General features: G+C 38.0%; 1 protein-coding gene across 1 annotated transcript in view; it reads right to left on the bottom strand.

The window, feature by feature from the left end:
* TRPM3 (transient receptor potential cation channel subfamily M member 3) overlaps positions 1-23481 on the bottom strand; it is a 385189-nt gene that overhangs the window by 66841 nt on the left and 294867 nt on the right. Inside the window, exons 8-9 of the mRNA XM_005154951.2 lie at positions 17071-17194; positions 2658-2730 (exon numbers count right to left, since the gene is read on the bottom strand). Coding sequence (XP_005155008.1) covers positions 2658-2730; positions 17071-17194 — 197 coding nt within the window. The remainder of the gene's footprint in view (positions 1-2657; positions 2731-17070; positions 17195-23481) is intronic.

Below are 23481 nucleotides of genomic sequence, written 5' to 3'. Positions count from 1 at the left end.
GCTAGCAAGAACTGCAAAATCCTCATCAGTGAGACTGAGAAAAAATGACCAATAATCACTCACACAGTTCCATACTTTTCTCTGCCCTCTTTTCACACAATACTGAAGAGGTGCAAGAGATTAATTTCTGAATCTAAATTTATGAATTTCAAGGTAATTCAGACTCAGTCTTCAGATTTGGTTACTAGTAAATCGACAGATGAGTGGTTCAGCATTGCCATCTTAGATTTCTTGATTTGATGAAAACCCAACTATCCATCACCCTGGTGAGGTATACTTATGGAAAGGCAGCATTTCTTTCAGGGTGGGCCAGAAACTTTGTACAAAGACATTTTATAAGAACAAATGACTTGACTGACTTTGCACACATTGATTACAGAATTATATAGACTTTCATTCCCTGTGATCACAAAGCTCAGATTAACAAGAGGCACCAGATAAATTTAATCTTCACCGAGTACCTTCATAATCAGAAAGTGCTGAAGAGCAGGGAAGATAAGGTGTAAGTTGTAGTTCCTCTGACTCTTGAGCAAGACACAAGCACTCCTGCCCATCAGCAGACTACCAAGATTGACTGGCAATCATGAAAGGAGATGTGAAAATTACTTACACAGATGCAGGCACCTTCTGAGCTAACAGAACTTCACAACTATGTCTTGCACTACTTTTATGGAGAGTAAAGGTAATTTTATTTTACCAAGAAGACAACAGGACCAGTTAGGCACTTGCAAAATATGTATTTCAGATCAGAGGGGATTACTCATATACACAGACTGCACCTGTACTACAGTTACTAAAGTAAATACTGCAAAAGAACTTTCCAAATAGAAAGCAATCCTTCCTAGGTCTATGATGCAATTTTTTCACCTTCTAAGAGGCAGCTTTCAAGGTGGTAAAAGTCTTCAGGGATCCATTACTGGGATTCAAACTTTGGAAATATACCTAGACAAAGTAGAATCACAACTGTAAAACAATCTGTATCTCACTAATATAAATCAATAGCAATAGTTTCAGTGATTGCCTTCAGAACAAATATGAATAGACTTTACAGTGAGGATAATAAAGGATCCAGTTATACTTAAGATAAATTAAATGAAAGTTTCAATTAAAATATTTCCTAAGGATAGAAAAGAGGAATTTGGTGACAGATGCAATTCTCATTCCTTGCTTTGAATAAATTTCTTGTTCCTTATTTCATGTTGATTTATATTGTTTCTGTGTGAGGATGTCTAAAATGTCTTGAGATTTAATTATGCCGATGGCCAAAACTTGTTACCTCAGGATAGCAGCAAAATAGACATGTTATCTGCAGCTCAAACAACTTTTATCTTGATGGAAATGAGCAGAAGTAGTGGAGAAAGCAAACCTACAGAAGACTAAAGAGACAAAGACTACTGGAGCAGAATAATTCCAGTTCATTTCCTTAGCTGGTAGCTAGCAGCTTGCAAACATACTTTTGAGGTGACCAGTACTTGTTTACTCCTTCTGTTCAGATTATTGTCTTAAATGTTTGAAGTAACGTTTGAAATGGGATTTGTAATTGTGTAAAAGGTAAAACACTATTTTGCTTAGTTAGCTGAAGTTATTGATGCCTTCTGTCTTTTTTCTTCATACAGCTTTTGTATGCCTGCACAGGAAGAAACTGAGAATAAAACCGAGTCCTGGAACAAGCAAGAATAATTCTCATTACAATCTGAATACCTAGTAAACCTATTATATTTTTTGTAATGATTTAAATTCAAGTCTTCCATATGGCATCACAGACTCTCTTATTCAGGTGTGGGTAGTATGGCCTGTACTACATAGCATAAACCTGTCCAGACAGCAACAAGATGAACATGGTTGATACATGGAATTTGTGAAAACCGATTTTGGAAATATATAAAAGGAAGGCTAGAACCTCCTAGCCACTGCCAAGATAAGCAATCATCCATCAGGTAAGTACATATGCTTCAGAGCCTTTCAAATCACACCTGCTTCTGTATTCACAAGCAGATATTAAATTACCCAACAGTATCATATTTTGAAGAAAGCCAAGATAAATGGTGTGTAGGCAAGACCAGGGTTTATATTGACCTGTAGCAACAGCATATTTATTGTCAGACAATCTTTTAAATTGTAATGTAATGGCTTAGAAAGATCTAGAGACCTTAACATTAAACCCCCTACTACTCCAGCAGCAAAATTCTTAGCTTTATCAGCTAAGCAGAGGGTGGAAGAAATCCTTTGAATTTCCTAGACTTCCCTAGGATGACTACAGGAATCATTTCACTTTGACAATAGTGCCAGTTTTGTCTAGAGGGAGATAACCTCTTTCTGGATGTTCTACAAGCCGCCAAGGTAGTCGACGTGTGAGACATTCTTTGGCTGTCTTCTTATGAGTATCTTTTCAAGTAACTAGTGGGGTTCAACACTGATGTTTCTTGTGATGCATTAGTAGTTGTGGGTGGAGAATAAAAATTCAGGAAGGAAAAACAATAGCTATTTAAACATTAAAAAAGAGCTGGATTTGTATAAAGCAGTTAGAGCAAAAAGCATGCTTCAATTTCACAGTATAAATTTGTAGGTATTGTCAAGAAACACAGGTTTAAGCACAGCACAGATAACAGAGTCCATTTGGGTTCATACAGACACACTGTGGAGTGAAACTCGATTACCTTTCAATAATGCTGTCAGGATAGCTAAATCAATATCCTGGTGTCCTTCTGATCCCATGCGAAATACTGTGATCTGAAATGTTAAAACACAATACCATCATTGAAACCAGGGCACTTTTAAAAAAAATAAATTAAATTAGGGCAGCAGCATTTGGATCTCAAAATGTCCTGATGGCTACAAGATGATCTTCATACATTTTATGAGAATCTTGTTAAATAGGATTAATACACAGTATTTTTTATGAGATAAAATTTGTATAAAGAAGAAAAATGTTCAGTGATACAGGGTGAAATTAGAGATGAAGGAATGTTCTTGTGTTAGATTAACATTAGATTTAGTATTCACAATGCATTACTAGAAGGAATTAGGTATATAATTGGTGCTGGACCTGATTTATGGCATGTGGCATTGAATAAGTATTTTTGACTGAAATTAGCAACCAATTTCAACTCACGATTTTATATAGCAGAAAGTCAGATAAATAACCTAAGAATTAAGCTTCTAACACATGCAGAAACATGTGTAGTCAGTGACCCATCACTATAAGATAAAGCATTGAAGCAGTGAGATGAGATACACAATTCATAAAGAATAAGAATGAACACAGGGAGGCTGTTATTTCAAGCCAGTTTCACTCTTGGCTAAGACTGCACTAAGACATACAGAAGTGTAAATCCCCATGCTCCTTTGGTTGCCATGGCAGTAGCTGCTCCTGGGCCTCTGCTTCTTGTGAAGCTTTTCATCAGTGCCTTTCCTTTACTCATGAAACATTTTGATCTGAGTACCTATTATATTTTTCTCTTTTTCCTTTTGCCAGTATGAACTGTTTCAATGTTTGTTTTTTTTTTTTTTTTTTTTTTTTTTACTTAAGTGTTATCTTTAATTCAGAACTGTGCAAACATATTTTAAACTCATATTCAGCAGCATTGTTGCCCCCACATTCCTAGATTCCTATTCATACAGAACCACTGAATTGTAGCAGCATCTGATGTCTGGAAACATCAGGACACAAATAACAGTGTACTGTAATGGGGAAAGGAAGTATATAAAGTGGTCAAGGCTAAGACAATACTTTGGTGACAAACTTCAGTTTGCTTGCTAAAACAGCTCTGCAAGAGTGTATTCAAAAAAATTCGTTGTAGCCTTCCTGTAGCACCTATTCTACTTTCACTTGACTCGAGAGCTCTAGGGTATTCAGAGGCTGGTAAGAGAGATTTTGGCATCAGTGACAGTAGTACAGGATGTTAGACAGTGAAAAGGCAAACTAGATGAAGTAATAAGAAACTGGCTTAGCTCAACCAGTCAATTGATTTGGATGATGACTAAAACAATTAATGTGAGAAAACATTCATGTTAGTTATCCTCCCCAGTTGAAGTAGACTTGTTTTCCAATTACACCCTTCAAAGTCTTCCCGAGACACAGCACAAATACTGAAAATTATACTTTAACGCTGTATTTTCTTTCTCCCCGTTGACTCTACAGATGTTTCTGGCAAACCGCTTGATGTCTATCCCCATACCACAGCTTGAATAGAATGTAATAGTTTCAGGTGGAAGATCTACAACAATCATCTAATCCAACTGTCTGACCACTTCAGGGCTGAACAAAAGCTAAAGCATGTTATTAAGGGTGTTGTCCAAGCACCTCTTAATATGCCAAAGGCCAGATGCCAAATGCCACTGACAGGGTTGGGGCATCAACTGCCTCTCCAGGAAGCTTGTTCCAGTGTTTGACCACCTTTTCCTCAAAATGAGAAGTGATTCCAGATGTTTTTTTCTTATCTCCTCAACAACTGGCATGGAAGCTTTTCCTGCAGTATAGGCTGTCTGCTTGTCCAACCTGTAGAGCACAGGTCATGTGGGTATAAACACACATTTCTATATATGTCCCATCCCAAAACACAATAAAAATGTGAGCTGATGAGATCAACCTCTCCACTGTACATGTTCATGATGTGCTTCCCATGCCACAGATGACAAACTATGCCACAGAGGTTAGCAGCCAGCCAGGCAGGTCAAAAGGCCGAAGAAAGAGAAAAACCTTCCTACCCTACCAGGTAGGAAAGAGGAACATCTCCCTTCTCACGGGCAGCTCCGGGAGCTGCTGGCAAGAAGTGGCTGAATACAGTATTGTCACAACACAATCTGTTCATAACATCCTCACAATGGTTTGCAATTTCCTACATGATTTTTGCAGCAACAGGCATCTCCGTAGCACTGAAGAGAAGTGTGACAGCCTGGCAACTGGATCAGCTAATGCTGGGAATGTCTAATTTGCGTCACTGTGCTTGGTGGCTCCACCACTCAGCAAAACGCCCTTCTCCTGTGAAGGAGAAGGGGAAGCCAAAGGTGAAGCAGTCTGCACATCAGGGACTAAAAATACTGAACAACAGGAGTTCAGCGGAAGAACAAAGTACATCTCAAAATAAATACAAGCGCAGTGAACTCCAGCTTAATTAAAGGGCCTCATATAAATTGCAAGCACAGAACAGCTTGTCACTACAGGAAAACTAAGTGAAGCACTTTGCATGTATCAGATCATACATAATCCTAAATTTTGAACTTCTCTTTCTTCCCTCCTCCCTGCATGCCTCCAAAAAACCCACTTCAGCAGAACAAATTGCTGCTCTGTTAAAAATAAAACAGAAGTATGTAATTTTGTTACATTAGAATAAAAAGGATGTCTTTCCACAGTAACTGTTACTTTATTTTTAAGAGGTCTAGTGAATTCAATTAATAAAATAAAGAAGATGAATAACTGGGAAAAAAAGATGGAAGTAGAAAGAATGCTGAGACTCATACCAGAACTATTACCATTTGGGGGATCATGCCCAAGACTTAACTAGAATTTTAGACAGAACCAATGCAAAATATCATGATACTTCAGTCCAAGGTGCTGAGAGTTCAGCATCTCAAAGACTTAGCTGATACTGTGGACTTTTGCCTGTTTTGAATGCACAAAATCTTCTAAGGTGGTAAACAGATATGTTCAACCTCCCTTATGGTTTAGGTTAACTGTAACTATCCATAGCTATTTTGTCTCTGTGATGGGTGAACTCCTGTCTGAATTAAGGGGCCTTTAGTCCAGGCAGATTTTCAGCAAGTAGGCTTAATCAAAGTTAATGTTGCTGTGTGAGGCTATCAGCTAGAACTCAGCACGAACCCCCCAAAAAGTGTGGAGACTGGGCTTATAAGCAGCCAAAATTGCATGAACACAGCAGAAAATCTGACTACAAATGAACACTTCTCACAGCTAGTTATCCTTTGAACATCCTTTGCCTCCCAACCTGGTGAAGCAGCTTTTTACTAATCTGGACCTTACAGGCAGGTCTTTGCGCTGCCATGGTTTACCATGATTTTGGGAAGATGAATTGTTTCTTCTTTCCACTGTTGCCCTAAAGCTTGACCCATGTTTTTGTTCATTCAAAAAGTGGAGGATTTAAAATAAGACTGCACTATAATCAGGCAAGGAGTCAACACTGTCACACTGCCAATATAATCTTTATCTCTGTTGATAAAATCAGTCCTGATCTGCAGCATTCTTCGTATGTATCTTGTTCACCTTTTATCTCTGCATGATGTGCTGGTTGCTTTCACTACTAGCTGTCAGAGATATTTTATTATAGGGACATTTGCTTTTAAACAGCTAAATGAAAATACTTCAGCATGCACGGCTCTGCAGAATGAATTCTGGGAGATGAGGCTTAAAGCTGCAGCATACTGAAGCATTTGCCTCATCATGACTTGTACCTTACCTGGTGAAGCCAGATCATTACCAAACCATGTAGTTGCAGCTTACAGTTCTCTTTCACTAATTATTCATGACCCAGGAACAAGGCAGCAGGAATTAAGGAATACCACTTCTGTGTTTTGCGTTCCAGACCAACAGCCTGTGAGGAACCTCATGTATCTACAGCAGACCTGCATTTCTTATCCAATGAAGATTTATGTTAGGCTGCTTTCATGCTTGAATGATTCATTAATGATTCAGGGCTGTATGTGCCCCCTGCCTTTTTTCACAACTTCTATTAGAAATGCATCCCCAAATGCTGTCCCCCTTTTTTTTTTTTTTCTGCCAGATTCAAATGAGGATAAAAGGAGAAAATAATCAAGCTTTGTAAAACACCGAAACAGACATGACCCAATTTGTACCTGGATGAGATCCTAGTGCCTTGTGTGAAAGGCTCTCTTGGCCTGTCCAGAATGAAAGTATGGATTTTGTTTCTGCATTTTATGAGTACAGTTATGATGAGACAGCAACTGTTCCTAAAACATGAATTTACTTTTCTGCTTACACAGCCCCTGTAGTTTTTCTAGCATCCTTTAACATTTGTAGTCAGAGGCATGAGGAAACAGGGACACATCCTGAAGTATTTATGCAGACTTTACAGTTACAAATGTTCAATACTGTTCGATCTCGAAAAAAGTGTCTGTCTATCCTGCTGGAGACTTGTTCTTCTGGTGATTTCTCCCAATTAACAGGTAAGAATTTTACGTTTGCAATATACTAATTTAGTTTCAAGAGTCTTAAATATATTTGATATCTTGCTAGTTGCCATTTACAAGTATGCTGGTGAGTAAATCACTGCAGATAATGAGAAACACCACATTAATGCTGTTGAACTAGGACACCAACTAGAGTGTCCTGACAGACAGAGCCCTGTCCAACAGAGCCCTGTTGGAATGTGCTACAGATTCCACTGCACTAATGTGTATAAAACTGCTGTGCTAAAGGAAAATATCTGGGTCAGTAAACTATATTGCCAGCTCCCTCTTGCTGGATACTGAGATGCAAAAAATAACAGTAAATTAAAGACTCAGAAACTGAATTAATAATGAAATAAAAAGGAAGGTCTTCTTTAAATGAAGGGAAGGGAGAGTGCCTAAGAGCCCATTCACCTTTCAAAAGACCTACTGTAGTGCTGCTTAAGCCTGTTGTTGAGTCTCAACCTCTCTACAATTCCAGTGAAAAAATAAAAAGAAAACCAGTTTAGTAAGATGTGTATATGAAATCCAGAACATTTAGTTATAAAAAAATCCCTGCCCCAAAACAAAACAAACAAGAAGTAGGGTTTAAAAAGTAATACATACTTAAGACTTGATTACCCTGCCAAAAGAAAATAAGGTAAGCGTTTCAGTATTAGTCAGACTAACACTAGCCATTCTTTTGCACTGCTGGGAAAAAAAAGAATATTAGTTTAAACTGAAAAAAATTCTTTATGCTGATCTGATTCAAACTGCATCTTAATTTTTTTTTTTATTTTTCTGAGCATAAAGGCATTGTATTAGCGAAACAACCTGCCTTTTACTCTACCCAGCTATTTCTTTTGAGTAAAAGACAAATTTATATTCAAAGAAGAAAAAATTAAAAAATCAAGTACTCTTTTCTCTCAGGGATTTGGACCACATTATTACTTTCATGTAGCTGGTAGTTTCAACAGTTGATGTCATACCCAATTATTTTAAAAAAACATTTATTTTCTGTTCCTCTACCTTGGGTATTTTGGGATTAGTCTTTTTTATATTATTATTATTATTTTTTATTGTTTCCTCCTTTCTTTGCTTGGTGTTCACACTATTTATTGGTTTGAAATGACTTTTTCAGGTAATTGCCTGAGGCATCTTAGCGAACAACTATGACTTCCAACAGAAAGCTTTTTTTTTATATATTTTTCTTTCTCTTCTTTACAAATATAATAGAAACTGGTGTTAACACCCCTTACAATACAAATTGCATTGCACTGAAGAAAGAGTTAAACCTTCAGATGAAAACAGACAAGCAAAAATGCCTTTGAGTCACCAATAAAGGTTGCACCAAGAAGCTGCAAAAATCAGCATTAATAGGCATCCAGAGTCTTGATAAATTTAACTCTAATGTCTATATTTCTCTTGATATGCCCATAGTGATCTACTTGCAAAGTACAATAGGTAGTAGCTACTTCAGATTCTTGGGGCAGCCAGGTAAGGACCACCATCTCTACTGCTCTGGGCTCCTCTCAGGAGAACATAGCTGGTACCCACCATTCAAAACCCTGTCACCAGGCTACCTCTCATCTGTCTCCACAAAAACCTGCCTGACTAAAATGCCTGAGGTTTGCTCTTAAATGTAGCAAAAGACTGCCTAAAAGCCATGGAAAGGTCTTCCCTCTACCTCACTGCAGATTTTACTGAAGATTGCAATTAGACCGGGATTAACTTCCAGGAAAAAGTCCTAGCTATGTCCTAATTCTTCCTAGGAAAATATGCTAGGAAATCACTGAGCCAAAACAGACCTTCTCTGCAAGCACAAAGACTGCAGCACACTGTGATACTTGCCAGCAGTAATTACAGTCCAGCAGGGTAGGAACCTGATTTTCAAGCAGAGCAAGTAGCAAGCAAGTAAAAAAAGCAGAGATGGAGGGGAGAAAAGGGAAAGAAAGGATAGAAAGCAAGGTGGGGGGTAAGCATGTAGAATATTATCTGACTTTAAACTCTACCAAAAGCACTTGTTTTAAAAAAGCTCCACTTTCTGTTTAGCACCAGCTTAATTTGTGTTTGACAGATTACCTTTTCTTTCTTTTTCCTCCATGTAGTTTCTGGCTCAACAGGCTCAGTTTAACCTAATACATTCTGTTGTTTCCTGCTGCCATGCTGATACCACATTGCTCTTCCATAGGTGAAGTCAGGTAATAATGTCTTACTTGAGAGCAGTGAATACCAGACAGACTTTCAGAAATTATTCACACACTGAGACACAGATACTACACTGCCACTTTTTACTTCCCAAATCCTGTATGCATGTAAATGCAGGGATAACTTAGAAATACAATCACAGCTGGCTAAGCATACATGTGGTCTCCTTAATGGAAGCTGCCAAATCAAAGGATTGGATAAGAGGAAAGTCGAGCAGATGCTGAAGAGGGAAGATATTGTCAAACTGAAAGCTCTATTCAGGCCTATGTGGATATATAAATGATAAAACTTCATCAGTATGAGCTGCTGCACTGCAAACAGGTTTGTGCTGTACATGGATGAAGTAGATTTTACCCCTAGATGGAGAAAAAAGAGCAATAGGTAGTGTCAGCAGCCACAGATACTGGGCATTAACTACAAATTTACCAGGTCATAGGATGTTAATTAATATAAAAACCTGTTTTGAAATAGTTATAAACAGTGTTTGGTGAAATTAATCACAGGACATAAAATCCTTTCCAAGCACTAGCATATTCAGTTACTCTTGTTATGTCTTCTCTAACCAAAAAACGGAGTCCTTCCCTGCCACCACACTACTTTTTCTAGGACTTCAAAAACATCGCAGAGAAGGAGGAGTTTCTGTTTAAGGCGAGTATAAGGGCCCAGGATTGAATTTGAATAGCTATTGAGCACCAGGCTGCACTTGGTATCTCTAAAATATTCTATTGCATGTGAACATTTAGTTTTTCACAGTAGGGTTAACCTCAACCACTTTGAGTATGAAGAGTGAGCTGAAACATACTAAGATTTTAGCTTGTATTTCATAGAAAGAGGACCACCACCAAATAAGTAGAGTGCAGTGCACACATGAACAGAAAGGCATTTTACTCACTGGCATGAAGGAGACGAGAAATGAAGCAAGAAAAATCATTCTCTACACCTCAGATTGACAGTGCCTGCTGACTAGACAATGGATGGTTGAACACAGAGTTAAAAAACAGGGTAGCAGTGATGACAGCAGAGGAGGCAGCCAAGTGTGCTCTCTTTTTATACTGTATTCATAGCATCTTCAGAATGCTTCAAATTATTTGTGCTTTTAGAGATGGAGCTGTTTCTCACCATCATTTCACTATGACACCAGGAGAAAAAGTACAGCAATTTAAAACTAATTCAAAGTGATCTTTTTTTTCCCTGTTATCTCCAGATTTTTTTAAATGTATTTAAATCTTGCCTCCAACAAACACACAAATTCTTTGTATGTATCTTGGTTATGTAAGTCAGATAAAAGATCTCCCTTTTCTACAAAAAAGCAGATGCAATTGTGAATACAAAAAAGCAGATGCAATTGTGAAACTCTACGGTTTGAGAGCATGGGTTGGTTCTGCAAAACAGGCTGTTTCTTCCAGAGTACATGTTGACCATTGTTATTAATCTGGGCCTACCTGGATATTTCACAGTAAAATTAGCCTGAAAACAAAAATGAGAGTTTGATAAAACAAAACATTAAAGGAGGTGAGTTATGCAAAACCTCAGAATGGTTCAGATAAGAGGGAAAAGCATTTACTTTTTTCTTGAAATGAATAGTCTCATTTAACTCCGGGAAAAAGCTGCTTGATGTAGAAGCATAATAAAAGATCAAAGTGAGCAGGTGAGTCAATGGATAATACTGCAGAATAAAGGGGATGGCCAAATAAAATGATTAAAGAATAAAAAGATTAGAGAGAATTATGTTTAGGGAAAACCTAAATTAAGTAGTCTGCTGTTCTGAGGAGTAAGACTTCCATATGAGGAAATAAGAGGGAACAGATATGACGGGAGGAGTCTGAATGTTGGTTGCGAAGTTTTTGAATTTTACATCTCTTTCTGTGTTGTGGTAGCATTACAATAATTTAAATCTTAGTTTGATCCAATAATTTGCCATAAACTCATTGGTTAAAAAGTAGGGAACAAAAAAGAAAAAAAAAAGAGAGAGAAAAATCAGTGCTTATAAGAAAGGCAGCAATTCTGCAGTGCAAGAGCCATCTGGGTGCACAGGAAATCATTTGACCGAAATTAGTGTAAATGTTTGACTCCCTCTGTCATTGTTAGCTCTTGTTCCAGACTGAGACAGCAATGTCAACCCTGTAATGACTGAAGAGAAAAGGCTATGTACATCAACAGACTGTGATGATAAACACAGACGTGTTTCCAGGTAGACTTGCAGTGTTGGAACTGCTTAAGAACAGTGATCAGGAGAGAAATGAGTTTGAGTGATGAGATAGGCCTTTTCATTCAAACATTGGTGTAATCTGAGCTCTTCCATAACCCTGATTCAGGAAAGGAATGTGGAGTAAATGTGATGTAGCTCACTTTCTGCATCTCCTCTATTAAGACAGGGTGCCTGGAAGTATTGGCAAGACACTATATTTATAGGTATCCTGAAAACTTAACATGACTTAAATAAGTAGAAAGGGACATGAGTAGCACTGTGAATAAAATAATGAAACTTTATCACCTGGAAGGTTCTGACAGCTGAACCCCAACTAATACGAGGTAAGACCAATTGAAACCTAGTATACAGGAGTATACTGGTCCCAAAGCAGCTGTTACCCACAAACAAATGGTGTGTACCATTTGAGCTTTGTTTTGCAGTTAAGAGTCTCAGTAGACTCAGGTCTTTATGTGGCTGAGTGTCCCCACATATGTCCTATTAGCTCATTCTGGGAAACTAAGAACTAGCAGCAAATTGCAGTCTCATACAGTTTTAATCTTTCAGGAATAGGCTCCTTTTGGCACCTAACCTTGGGTCTGCAACATCTCTGCTCCTCTGCTAAACTAGTGGTCCTGGGTAGGTAAACTTCTGTAAAAAATAGCCAAGCAAAATAATGTCATTCTGGGCTTTTAGTGAAATAGTTTAATTGTAATCCATCTCTTACTCACAGAAACTAAGCAATGTAAAACTGAATTGTTTTTCAAGGGAAAGTTTAATAAAAAAGACACGAGTCATGTAAAAAGCTCATCACTGAGATGGATAGACTTAATATTCTGTTACTTCAGGAAAAACAAGAATTCAGTTGGGTCATTCCCACTGCTGCATATACTGAAAAATTATTTCTTGCAAGTCATTGTCCTAATGACAATGGTATTAAAGTTGGGGGCCCTTTCTCCAACTTAAACTTCAGTTTGTAGTTTTGCTTTGCAACAGTTTTTTCAAATAGTCTGACAGTACATAGGTGCCTAGGTTGCTTTGCAATGTGACATAGGCATGTGCCTATTCTGTATTTAGGTTGACAACAATGTCATGATAACACAGAGAAAAAAGCAGCAAAAATAGTCACAAACCGTTAGTTTTCTAGCTGGTTTGCTGGTGAGGCTAAGTAGGTAATACTTGGAGAAGACACCTCACTTAATGTAAGATATTTCTACTGGACAGTAAATTTGCAGGCACTACTATACCTACACAGAATCTGCATCTCATACAGTGAGCTCCTTGTCTATGACCAAGATATTATAGCACTAATGAATGGGTCTTCATGCTCCATCTGAAGCCAAAGAAATAGTAATTATATTTTCTAAGAAATAAAAAAGAAATTACAGCTCCCAGACACAACAGAGCCTGGATTCTGAACAGTATTGTGGAGTTATTGTGCAGTTGTTACAGCATTGAACCCTTCAACTCCCTGACTGCAGTATTGGTCTATATTTTCTAATGTGGAAGTTGCTGTTTTGCCTTCACTTTCATTACTGGGATAATTGACAGAGCTGTATAAGGATTCTGTGTGCATTTCCCAGAATTACTTGGTAATCGTGTATCTGAGGTAATGTGCATTTTCACAAGCTTGTATTTTTAGAGTGAACAGAAACATTCTAAATTTAATTTCTGTAGATGCAATTTTAATCATTGAATATGTATGAGAAGATTTGTAGTAAGTTGTGCTAGTAGCTGCTAGGTGACTGTCTGTGATAATTGTGCAGGCAGCATGCAAGAGATTGAACAGAAAATATCTGCTTACTGAATGTAAGCAACAAAAGGTATACTGAACTTTGTGGACTTATGCTGAAGATGGCACTCCAGAGATTCAAGAAGGACCAAATAACTGCTTAAACTGAGCACTTTTGCTTCAGCAGTGGGAGTGACTTTCTTGTGCTTTCTGTTAGCAGAAGCTCTACCTCATCTGGCAGCAGCTGAAAAGCAGCTGGTAGGATCAAAAGCTTTACAAGGCTTTAGTGTAATAAAACAGATTTTTTGGTGTTTTTTTTTCTTTCTTTTTTGCTCAAGAAACTTTTTCTCTGAATTACTGAAATAAAAACCCCGGTCCTAGGGTTAGATTTTGTTCTCTGCGGAGTCAGTTGCAAAGACCAACTAACTTCACCTGACTTCTTGGCAGCTGAAAAAACAAATTCCGTTTTATCTCTTTACCAAAAAGAAACCAAGTAAGGCATGCAGAAGTTAAAACTACCCTGTACTCATCATCTTAACACTTACATAAGTAGTGTCTAAGTCTTGACTAATCCTATTGATTTGCGCTGACTGGATAGGAGATATAACCTTCATCATCATATAATTTTCATCAAAATTAGGGGAGTTGCTACAGTCACTGTCACCTGGCATCTCCATCAGTACACTTGTTGCTGGAAATCTCACAGAGTGCTTCCATGTGAGAGACAGGAGTTCCTTCAGCAATCAACAAGCCAGTAGCTACATGATGCTTTCCTGCTCCAGATCTCTACTGCCAAATTACATGCTATTCACAGCAATTACACTGAGGGAACTACAGACTGTTTAAGAAATCACCAAGCCCCCTTCTGCCTCCTCTATAAAAAAGATTCCATCATCATTAAATATCATAACTGAAATATTTTTGTTGTTGTTTTATAAGCCAGTTTCTTTAAAAACTTAAATCTGAATGGTCTTTTTAAACTTTGAGAAGGGCCAAAGAAATGAAGTGACAATTTACTGGTAAATTCTTAAAAGTCCATTTGATTTAGCTAATATTTAATTTGGAGCATATCTATGTGTATGCTAATAAACGGTTGCAGATGGTGTTTAATTAGCATACAAATTCACTGAGCCTGCACATCCAGCTGTAAAGCACAATGTTTTTTGTAGCAAGTATATGATCAAGTCAAGTTCTTTTCAGCATAAAGTCTTCCAGAAACATAGCAGGTTTACTTGAGACTTTTGAGTCAGACAAAACTAAAAACACTGAGTAGCTCTTATTCATAGTCCAAAGAGAAAAGAAACTGCTAAATTACTCAATAGCTTCCCAGTACTTTGTGTAAGTAACCAATAAGATGAGTCAAAAACCTGTATCAGTGTGATCATGCACTGCGCATTTCTGACAGTTTGGATCCATTGCTGTTTGAGACAAAACCACAGGAAATAGCAAGCACCTCTATAATGCAGGTTGTCCTGATCTGAGCTAAATGCACCCAGCTACTTCAGCATGACACCTGCTTTGTTTAATCTGACAGCACTTAGGTTGCAAGTTAGTGACAGGACAACGGGGAATAGCTTAAAGACGAAAGAGGGGAGATTAAGATTAGATATTAGGAAGTACATTTCTTCCCCCTTCCCCATGTGGCAGGCAAGGTTATAATCAAATGGCCTGTTTTAGCTTCTTATGAGCTGTGTGAATGGGAACATGAAGAAAAAACCTTATGGGCTGCACTGACTGACTGTGAATAGTTAAAGGGTGTTCAAAGGCTACTATACAGTTTGAATTCTGGTTGAGGGAGGAAGAAGGCAGCAGGGACAGCTGTCCAGTATCATGAACCATATACTTTGCAACAGCATAATGGAACTGCATGATGCTGTCATGTCTTCCATCAGAAGTTGTCCTGGGGATCATCTCCTTTATGCCATTGTCCCAGGAACATGCCAGGTCATTGTGATACATGTAAATGATAGTCATGTTCATACATAACTAATGAGGAAGGCTGATCACTTTTTGATAGATGCATGAACTGTTGGGTACAGAACAGAATACTGTGGTTTTGGCAAGTTAAACCATATAAAGAAGTATCTTCTATTTTATAGAACCATAGTATCATAGAATAGTTACGGTTGGAAAGGAACTTAAGATCATCTAGTTTCAACCCCCCTGCCATGGGCAGGGACACCTCACACTAAACCATATCACCCAAGGCTCTGTTCAACCTGACCTTGAACACAGACAAGGATGAAGCATTCACAGTGTCCTTGGGCAACCCATTCCAGTGCCTCACCACCCTCACAGTAAAGAATTTCTCACAAGAGCAGAGTAGAGGGGCAGAATCACCTCCTCCAATCTGCTGATCATGCTGCAGCCTAGGACATGGTTGGCTTTCTGGGCTGTGAGCACACTGCTGGCTCATGTTCAGTTTCTCATCAACCAACACCCCAAGTCCTTCTCCGAAAGGCTGATCTGAATCTTTTCTCCACTCAATCTGTAGCTGTGCTTGGAACTGCTCTGACCCAGTTGTAGGACCTTGCACTTTTCATGGTTAAACTTCATAAAGCTGGCATCAGCACAGCTCACAAGCGTATCAAGGTCTCTCTGGATGGCATTCAAATCAGAACTTTTGCAAAGTTCTGAGTAGAAGGGCAGCCTTTGCTTTTTTGTTGTTTTTTTAACACTTCCTAACTCTTTTTCCCTGATATCCTCCAGTGGTATTAGCCACTCTATGCCATACTTTCAACTTCAATTAAAACGCATTGCAGTAGATGATGTCACAAAAACTCAGTTTCAGAAAATGAAACTTTGAGCCAGTATTTCCCCTTGTGTGTTACCCTACACTAAGTGTTGCAGACTGTCATTAGCTTGGAATTCCAGGAAGCTGTGATATGAACTGAGAACAAAGCTTAAAAGAAAGATTAAGCTACAGAATTAATAATAGAATCGTAGAATAGTTAGGATTGGAAAGGACCCGAAGATCACCCAGTTCCAACCCCCCTGCCATGGGCAGCGACACCTCACACTAAACCATGTCACCCAAGGCTCTGTCCAACCCACCCTTGAACACCGCCAGGGATAGAGCATTCACTACCTCCCTGGGCAACCCATTCCAGTACCTCACCACCCTAACAGGAAAGAATTTCTTCCTTATATCCAGTCTAAACCTCTGCTGTTTAAGCACATCTATTCAATCCATTTGAAACACCTGGAACTAAATCCCATTTTTTTTTACAATGTGATTTTGCTTCAAAACTACTTCTGCAAAAGCAGCTTGATGGAGCTCTCCAAAATTGTTCACAGATCTTGTGTTCCTCAAGACAGCGTAAGTTTGCGTTAAAGGGATAGCCTTGCTGCTGCAGAATAGAAGTCTTTGAGGCCAGCTTTTTTCTTCTCATGTCACACATCTCAATAACAAATTAATAGTCCTAGTGATACTTGTGAATTTTACAGCACCATTAAAATAGGATACCAGTGATAGATAAACAATTATGCTTCCTCATGAGGTTTTCTGTAGTTGAATGAGGTAGGATTTTAATCATGATATGCCTGAGGATGATTGAACTGTAATAATACCCATACTCTACTAGCTGGATTTTGTTGTGTCAGAGAAATGTAGAGGAATTTACATAGGAACAGATCGGTTGGATTAATCACTCTAAGTGAAAAAATGCAGATTAAGGCAAACAAAAGCAAAATATAATAACTTTTTAGAGTCTCTGGATCACAGTGTTTGTGAAATGCTTCAACAGGCACCTGAAAGATTGACCAGAACAATGCACTGAGCTCTCTCTCTTTGCATCTAAGAGCAAAAGCGTGGACATACCAGCTCCTTCTTCTTCATGCACTCCATGAGGATAATGAAGAGGTGCTGTGCCTGGGTTCGGGTGTATGTGAAAGTCTTCTGTATGGTAACTAGCAACTGATCCCTCAAAGACTCATTGATAAGTCTGAAATTCAAAAGGAAAACATAAATTAGAAAAACAGATATGAGAGAACACTGCGATTTCAGCAAAGGGTCTACCAAGTAAGAACTAGACAACAATCACCGCAGGTTGCTTTTCACAGGTCTGAGGACAAGAATTGCTGGAACCATCAGAGAAAATTTGGGAAATACGGTTCTAGAAAAACACACTGATCATAGAGTCATAGAATAGCTGTGGTTAGAAAGGACCTCAAGATTGGCCTTGAACATCACCAGGGATGGAGCATTCACAGCTTCCCTGGGCAATCCATTCCAGTGCCTCACCACCCTTACAGTAAAGAACTTCCTTATATCCAACCTGAACTTCCCCTGTTTAAGCTTGAATCCATTACCCCTTGTCCTATCACTAGAGTCCTTAATGAAGAGCCCATCCCCAGCATCCCTATAGGCCCCCTTCAGATCCTGGAAGGCTGCTATGAGGTCTCCACGCAGCCTTCTCTTCTCCCGGCTGAACAGCCCCAACTTTCTCAGTATGTCTTCATATGGGAGCTGCTCTGGTGCCCTGATCATCTCCATGGCCCTCTTCTGGATTTGCTCCAACAGTTCCATGTCCTTTTCATGACAAGGGCATAAAAAGGACATGGAGCTATCTTCATACGGAAGGTTTTCCAGCCCCCTGATCATCTTCGTCCTTTTCTTGACTTGCTCCAGCAGTTCCATGTCCTTTTTATGACAAGGACACCAGAACTGCACACAGTACTCCAAGTGAGGTCTCATGAGAGCAGAGTAGAGGGACAGGATCACCTTCCTCAACCTGCTGGTCATGCTTCTGTTGATGCAGCCCAGGATACTGGTTGGCTTTCTGGGCTGTGAGTGACACTGCCAACTCATTTTATGTTGGGGTCCCTCATGTCCAGAGTTTTTACTTTATTTCCTACCTATTGCATGACAGGTCATTCAAACTATCAGCTCTGTGGGATTTCCTAACAAAAAACCAGAAACATCCTGACAATCTGGATTTGAGGGATAACAACACTCAGGTGCTGAAGATCTCTTTCTATCCATGAGTGAAAATTCAACTCATGGTTAATTTTATGAAACTGAGAGTATTCGTGTTGCTAGTGTTTTTGATTTTAGCTTGAATATCCCAACAGTTTCGACTCACCTTACTGAAGCTGCACACGAGCAGGTAAGAAAAAAAACTCTGTTCCTGAGTCCACTCAAAGAAACCATTTTGCTTTTGTTCATGCCAATTTTCCATGAGTTTAAAGTGTAACCATTTTTACATTCCTCCTCAGTTCTAATGTTAGTACTTGCAAAGAGTGGCCCAACATCCTAAATAAATAGTAACATTACATAAATATTAGTACCTGGACTAGATCTTTGCTTTAAAAAAGCCTACTCCTTAGGATTGTTCTGGGTGAAACACTACATATCTTACTGTCTCAAAAATTAGTCTGCTCTGATTTAGAACATGCATTCTTTAATGTATGAAAGTTTCTACACTATAGCATTTTTCTCACAAAAAAAAAACCCAAGCCCAAACAACAAAACCGAGTGTTTCAAATTAGCTGAGTCAGAAAATTTTACAGACTAAGTCACTGTTGATCATCTGAGGAAATGAAAATCACAGAATCTTCATGACTCATATTTCATGACAGAAGATGAACAAAGATTAAGCCCTCTAGCAACTGCAAAGAATTATCAGAATCGGCATAGTATCTAAAAGTCACTGTTATCTTATGGAAGCTGCTTTTGGAGAGCAATGAGCAACCCCCTGTTTATTTAATACTGTTGGTAAAAGTTTCCTGTACTTCTGTGCAGCAAGGAAGCCCAAATGAGACTGCAGGCTATTCATTAAACAGCTGAATTTCAAATATGATGTAACTATCTAATCTTTATACCTATGCCATTAAAAGATTAAAAAAAAATGGTAATGGGAAAGAGGTATACAGCCACATAGGAGAATATAGAAGGCCGAGCATATGGAGTGCATATATTCTCTGCTCTCTAAATTTGACTTTGACTGTAAATATCCTGCTGAGTAGGGCTTTCACTTCACAAAGAAGCCATAAGCCACATGTCAATGTGTTTGGATTAAAATGAGTTTACATGGGATTTAAGACTGTGCTGTGGATCCCTGTTCTTTCTATGCCTATGACTATGTTGCCTTCTACTTTATTATAGACTTCTCTTGAATTGAATGCATTTCCTCTTTTCACCAAGGAGCACTACGGCCCCAGAGGTGCTTTTTCCTGAGATACCAGAGAGCTGGCAACACTGCATTTACTGCTCAGTCATCATGTAAGCACCCCTTCCCCACAGCGTTACCTGCTTCCCCCACCAAAGGGCAACATATGATGAGTCAAAACCTCTTGGTGGGCAGTAATGAGAGCTGACAGCAAAGGGCATTCTGTGTGTGGGTTATAAGAAAAATAAACTGACCTGGATAGAAGAAAGGATGTTGTAAGCACATGGGAGCATGAAAAAATATGTCAGGGCATGGGCAGAAATGTAGATTTGCTCCATGTTAAATAGAATCAACTGGGAAAGGCTGACATCCTGAAAAGCACTAACATTACTTTGAGTTGCAGATTAGTAGATCATATGCAATATAAATTCTGAAGCCCCTTTTTCAGGCTCTTAAAAAAAATAAATTGTAAATTTGCTTTAATCAAGAAGACTGTGTTTAACAAAATGGTGCTCTCATGGTAAATATAAGTGGTTCAGAGCTATGGAATTGTCCATCCTTCAAACTAAGAAAATAAAAAGAAGTTAATCTCTAAAAACACAAAGTGGAGGATCTAAAAAGAGATGTAAATAATGCTCTGATTTCCTTTGGAAATGACATATGAAAATGAAGTACATTAAGAAGTCTGAAAAGTATATGGAAAAATCCAGGGAATTAGAAGAATCTGAAATTAGAGAACTTCAGAAAACATTTCCAAAGATCAGGGTTGAAAATAATCCTGTTTTTTCATCACAATTAAACTTCCTTAAAAAAACAGGTGTAGAATCCAAACCTGAAATTTCATTACAGAAATTGTCTCTCTGTCAGGCTTATACACACGGCAAGAGAAATTTGCTTTTGTAAGCACTGACTGAAAGCAGAATTAAGTCCTGAGGCTTCATAAGCAGACATCACTTTCCTAAATTAAAGCTATCAGAAACTGTCATCATAAATTTAAACAGCATGTAGAACAAGCTCCATGTGAAAGATATGGAGATTTTTAAATAAAAAAAAGTATCAAGAAGTGGTTTCAACTGCAGGGTAAACATCTGTTGAAGCACTACTGCTCAGAAACTTCCTGTTGCCATCATTTGACTTAAGCAGTTTTCTAGCCTTATAAAATACTTTTTAACAGCTCATTGGTCTGCAGCTCTACAGCACACATTTTCAATGTCTTTGTGAGATCAAAAACTTGAAGTGATTCTAATAAAAACAGAAACAGTAATAGCAAGTTTTCTGATAAAGTTATTGTAGCTGAGTTAAGCTGTAAACTGAAATCAGTCATATCAAGACTGTATCACACTTACTCCTTAGGAATCTATAAATGTTAAAGGTATCAGATCAAAGTTCCCAACTGGGTAACCCAGTTGGGACAAATGCAAACTGTGCCAGACTGTTAAAGGCTAAATCTATGATGCATTCACCAAACCCAATGCATGTTAAACTACTAACTTCACAGACTACCCTGAGCAAAATAACCGTGACCTGCAGGTGGGGAGATGACTTATCCACTGTGCAAAGACAATCACATTTGTTACACAAACAGCCTTAGCACACATTTTTAAAGTCACAGATTCCTAGTTTTAGATTCAGAGGTAAAGAGATGGCTCCTTGAGTCTTGTGATGAGAGGTCTAACCTAGAACTCAGGAGATTCTTGGCCACACACTTGGGAACAGTATTTTCAGTATGGACTACAAGCCTCATATGCATAAAGCTCCATAGGTGTAAAACTGCCCACTTTACCAGACTGAAATTCTATGATTATGACTTCCTTCAAAGTCAGCATCCTCCTACCCTAACAAAACTGAATAGTGTCAGATGAAGATAATATTTTTATCATCTCTCTGCTAGGCTTTGGTTCTGAAAATATTTTGCAACGTATTAAACAAATCCTGCTTTGGGGCATGGTTCCCTAAATTCCATTAAATTTTTCATAGAAGCAATGCTTCAGGTAACTTCCTCCTCCCTAAATGAAATGTCCTACAGAAGGACTGTTTAACCTGTTCTTTCATTTCATTCCCCATATAGTTAAAATCTGTTCTTTCATTCCCTAATTACCTACGAAAAGCCCATTTTCTTACCAGTTCAGATATCCAACATTTTTTCCCCTAGATTATGCATTCCGATTGCTGATGGAATTTGCATATTTACTATCAAAAACCTGGCATCTAAAGCAGAGCTATATAGATTTTAAACACCTACATTCAGTTTCAGAAAAATAATTACTCATAATTGTTATTAGAGTGGGGGATTTTTTTTTTGTTTGTGGGGTTTTTTTTTGGCTTTTTTTTTGTTTGGTTCCCCCCCTCTCCACTTCCCCCAAGAAAGATGATAACATTAGTTTTCATGCATCAGAGCATCAGAACTGATCTGTATGGCCTTACCATAGGAAGAAAGGATGAAAGATTTCTTGGATCCAACAGGAAAGGCCACTTAAAAACACCAAACTGACAAGTAAATGAAGTGATATTTTATTTCTTGCCAAGACATGCTGGAAGATTAAATAGCAAAATAGAACTCCTGTCATTGCTATGGCCAATGGAGAAGAAACAGATTACAGCATTTTGGCATCCTCCCTCTTCAAAAATAATTTTTTTTGAAGTAATAGAGATAATAGACATTCCCTCAATACATTACAATAATTCAGACTCATGGCGTAAGATTTTGTAGTGAACATCGGAGAGGATTTGAAAGATTTGGCTCACAGGCAGCTCCCTAAATTATTTAGACCTTTTCTCCAGAGATTTTTAGTACTGGAGTTGTACGATGTGCTAGAGATTTATAAAGACTGTGCCCTAACCCAATTTCAAAATGCAAGTTCATGATAGATTTTTATAAACTTATTCTTATCAAAATACATTGAAATTTTCTAAATAAAACATTTCATTAAATGAACAGCCTGCATATGTTTCTAACTTTTCATTTATTCTTTTTTAAAATTCTTTTTATTCAGGATAAAGAAAATATATCCATAAAATATCAGTGTGACATAAAAGCTATTCCCTATCCTCCCTAATGTGAAGCTTAGGGGATTACTGTTTTAATTACAATTTACACATTAGACAATCACACCATATGCAAGAAACAACCAGAGGCTTCACTGATATTTTCTTCCACTGGAATTACAAACAAGACACAGCTGTGCAACTCTGTGGGACTGAGTGAATTTTTCATACTTTTTAAATTCATATATTTTGCATAGAATTTTTTTGAGAAAAGAAAGAAAATAATGTAAGTAATCCTTTGCTCCACTCAAACAGGAATGATTTCTGAGCACTTTTATGAGGAATCAGCTTAATTTGAAGCTTTTCACTGGTGGCTGTTCTTTTACACTATTCCCTGACTATGTTTATTAAATAGTTGTCCCTTCGCCAAAAGAGAGATGATTGTATTTCAAAAAAGAAATTATGTTCTTCTATCCAGATTTTGATTTGCAAAGTACTTTGTTACAAGAGAAAAGTAATGATATCAAAATCCGCAACGTGAAATGGCATACACCATAAGGGATGCAGAAGACCCATATCATACCTACGTTATAATTCCTTCTGCTTGAAGTGAAAAATCCCTGTATTTTCCCTATTTAAAAAAAAAAGAGATTTAAGTAATATATTTCAGTTATGAAGCCTAATATCTATGCCACAGTGGGTTCAGAGACACATCAATCCAAAGGTAATCTTTTAATGATTCTTACATGAGGATGTTCATTTAAAGCACAGAGAATATTTTATGTTCCCTTGTGAATATTACACAAGAAGTACATTTTTATGGCATTGAACTGAACCCCTTAAGGGTCTCATGCTTGCAGGAGTAGAACTGATGGAGCAGTTAATATGCTATAAACTGAGCTTGGAGACTGCATTCAAACACTGCAAGTCATTTGTCATTCTGTAAGGAAATATTTGTCTAGGAAGTGACATAGTTTTAATCTAGTGTTTGATTTTTCTCATTTTAAATTCAGTGTTTAATTGAAAAAATCTCTGAGGATTAAAACCTGCTGAGCAATCCTATAAATAGTTGCACTTTACAGTTGCTTTATTTTCAGCTTGTGCTTTTATGAAAGACAATGAAATGAGAAGGCGTC

Source organism: Melopsittacus undulatus, chromosome Z (assembly GCF_012275295.1).
Source record: "Melopsittacus undulatus isolate bMelUnd1 chromosome Z, bMelUnd1.mat.Z, whole genome shotgun sequence".
NCBI classification, from domain to species: Eukaryota; Metazoa; Chordata; class Aves; order Psittaciformes; family Psittaculidae; genus Melopsittacus; species Melopsittacus undulatus.
The sequence above is the reverse complement of the archived record's forward strand: the minus strand, read 5'-3'. Positions and strand labels throughout refer to the sequence as shown.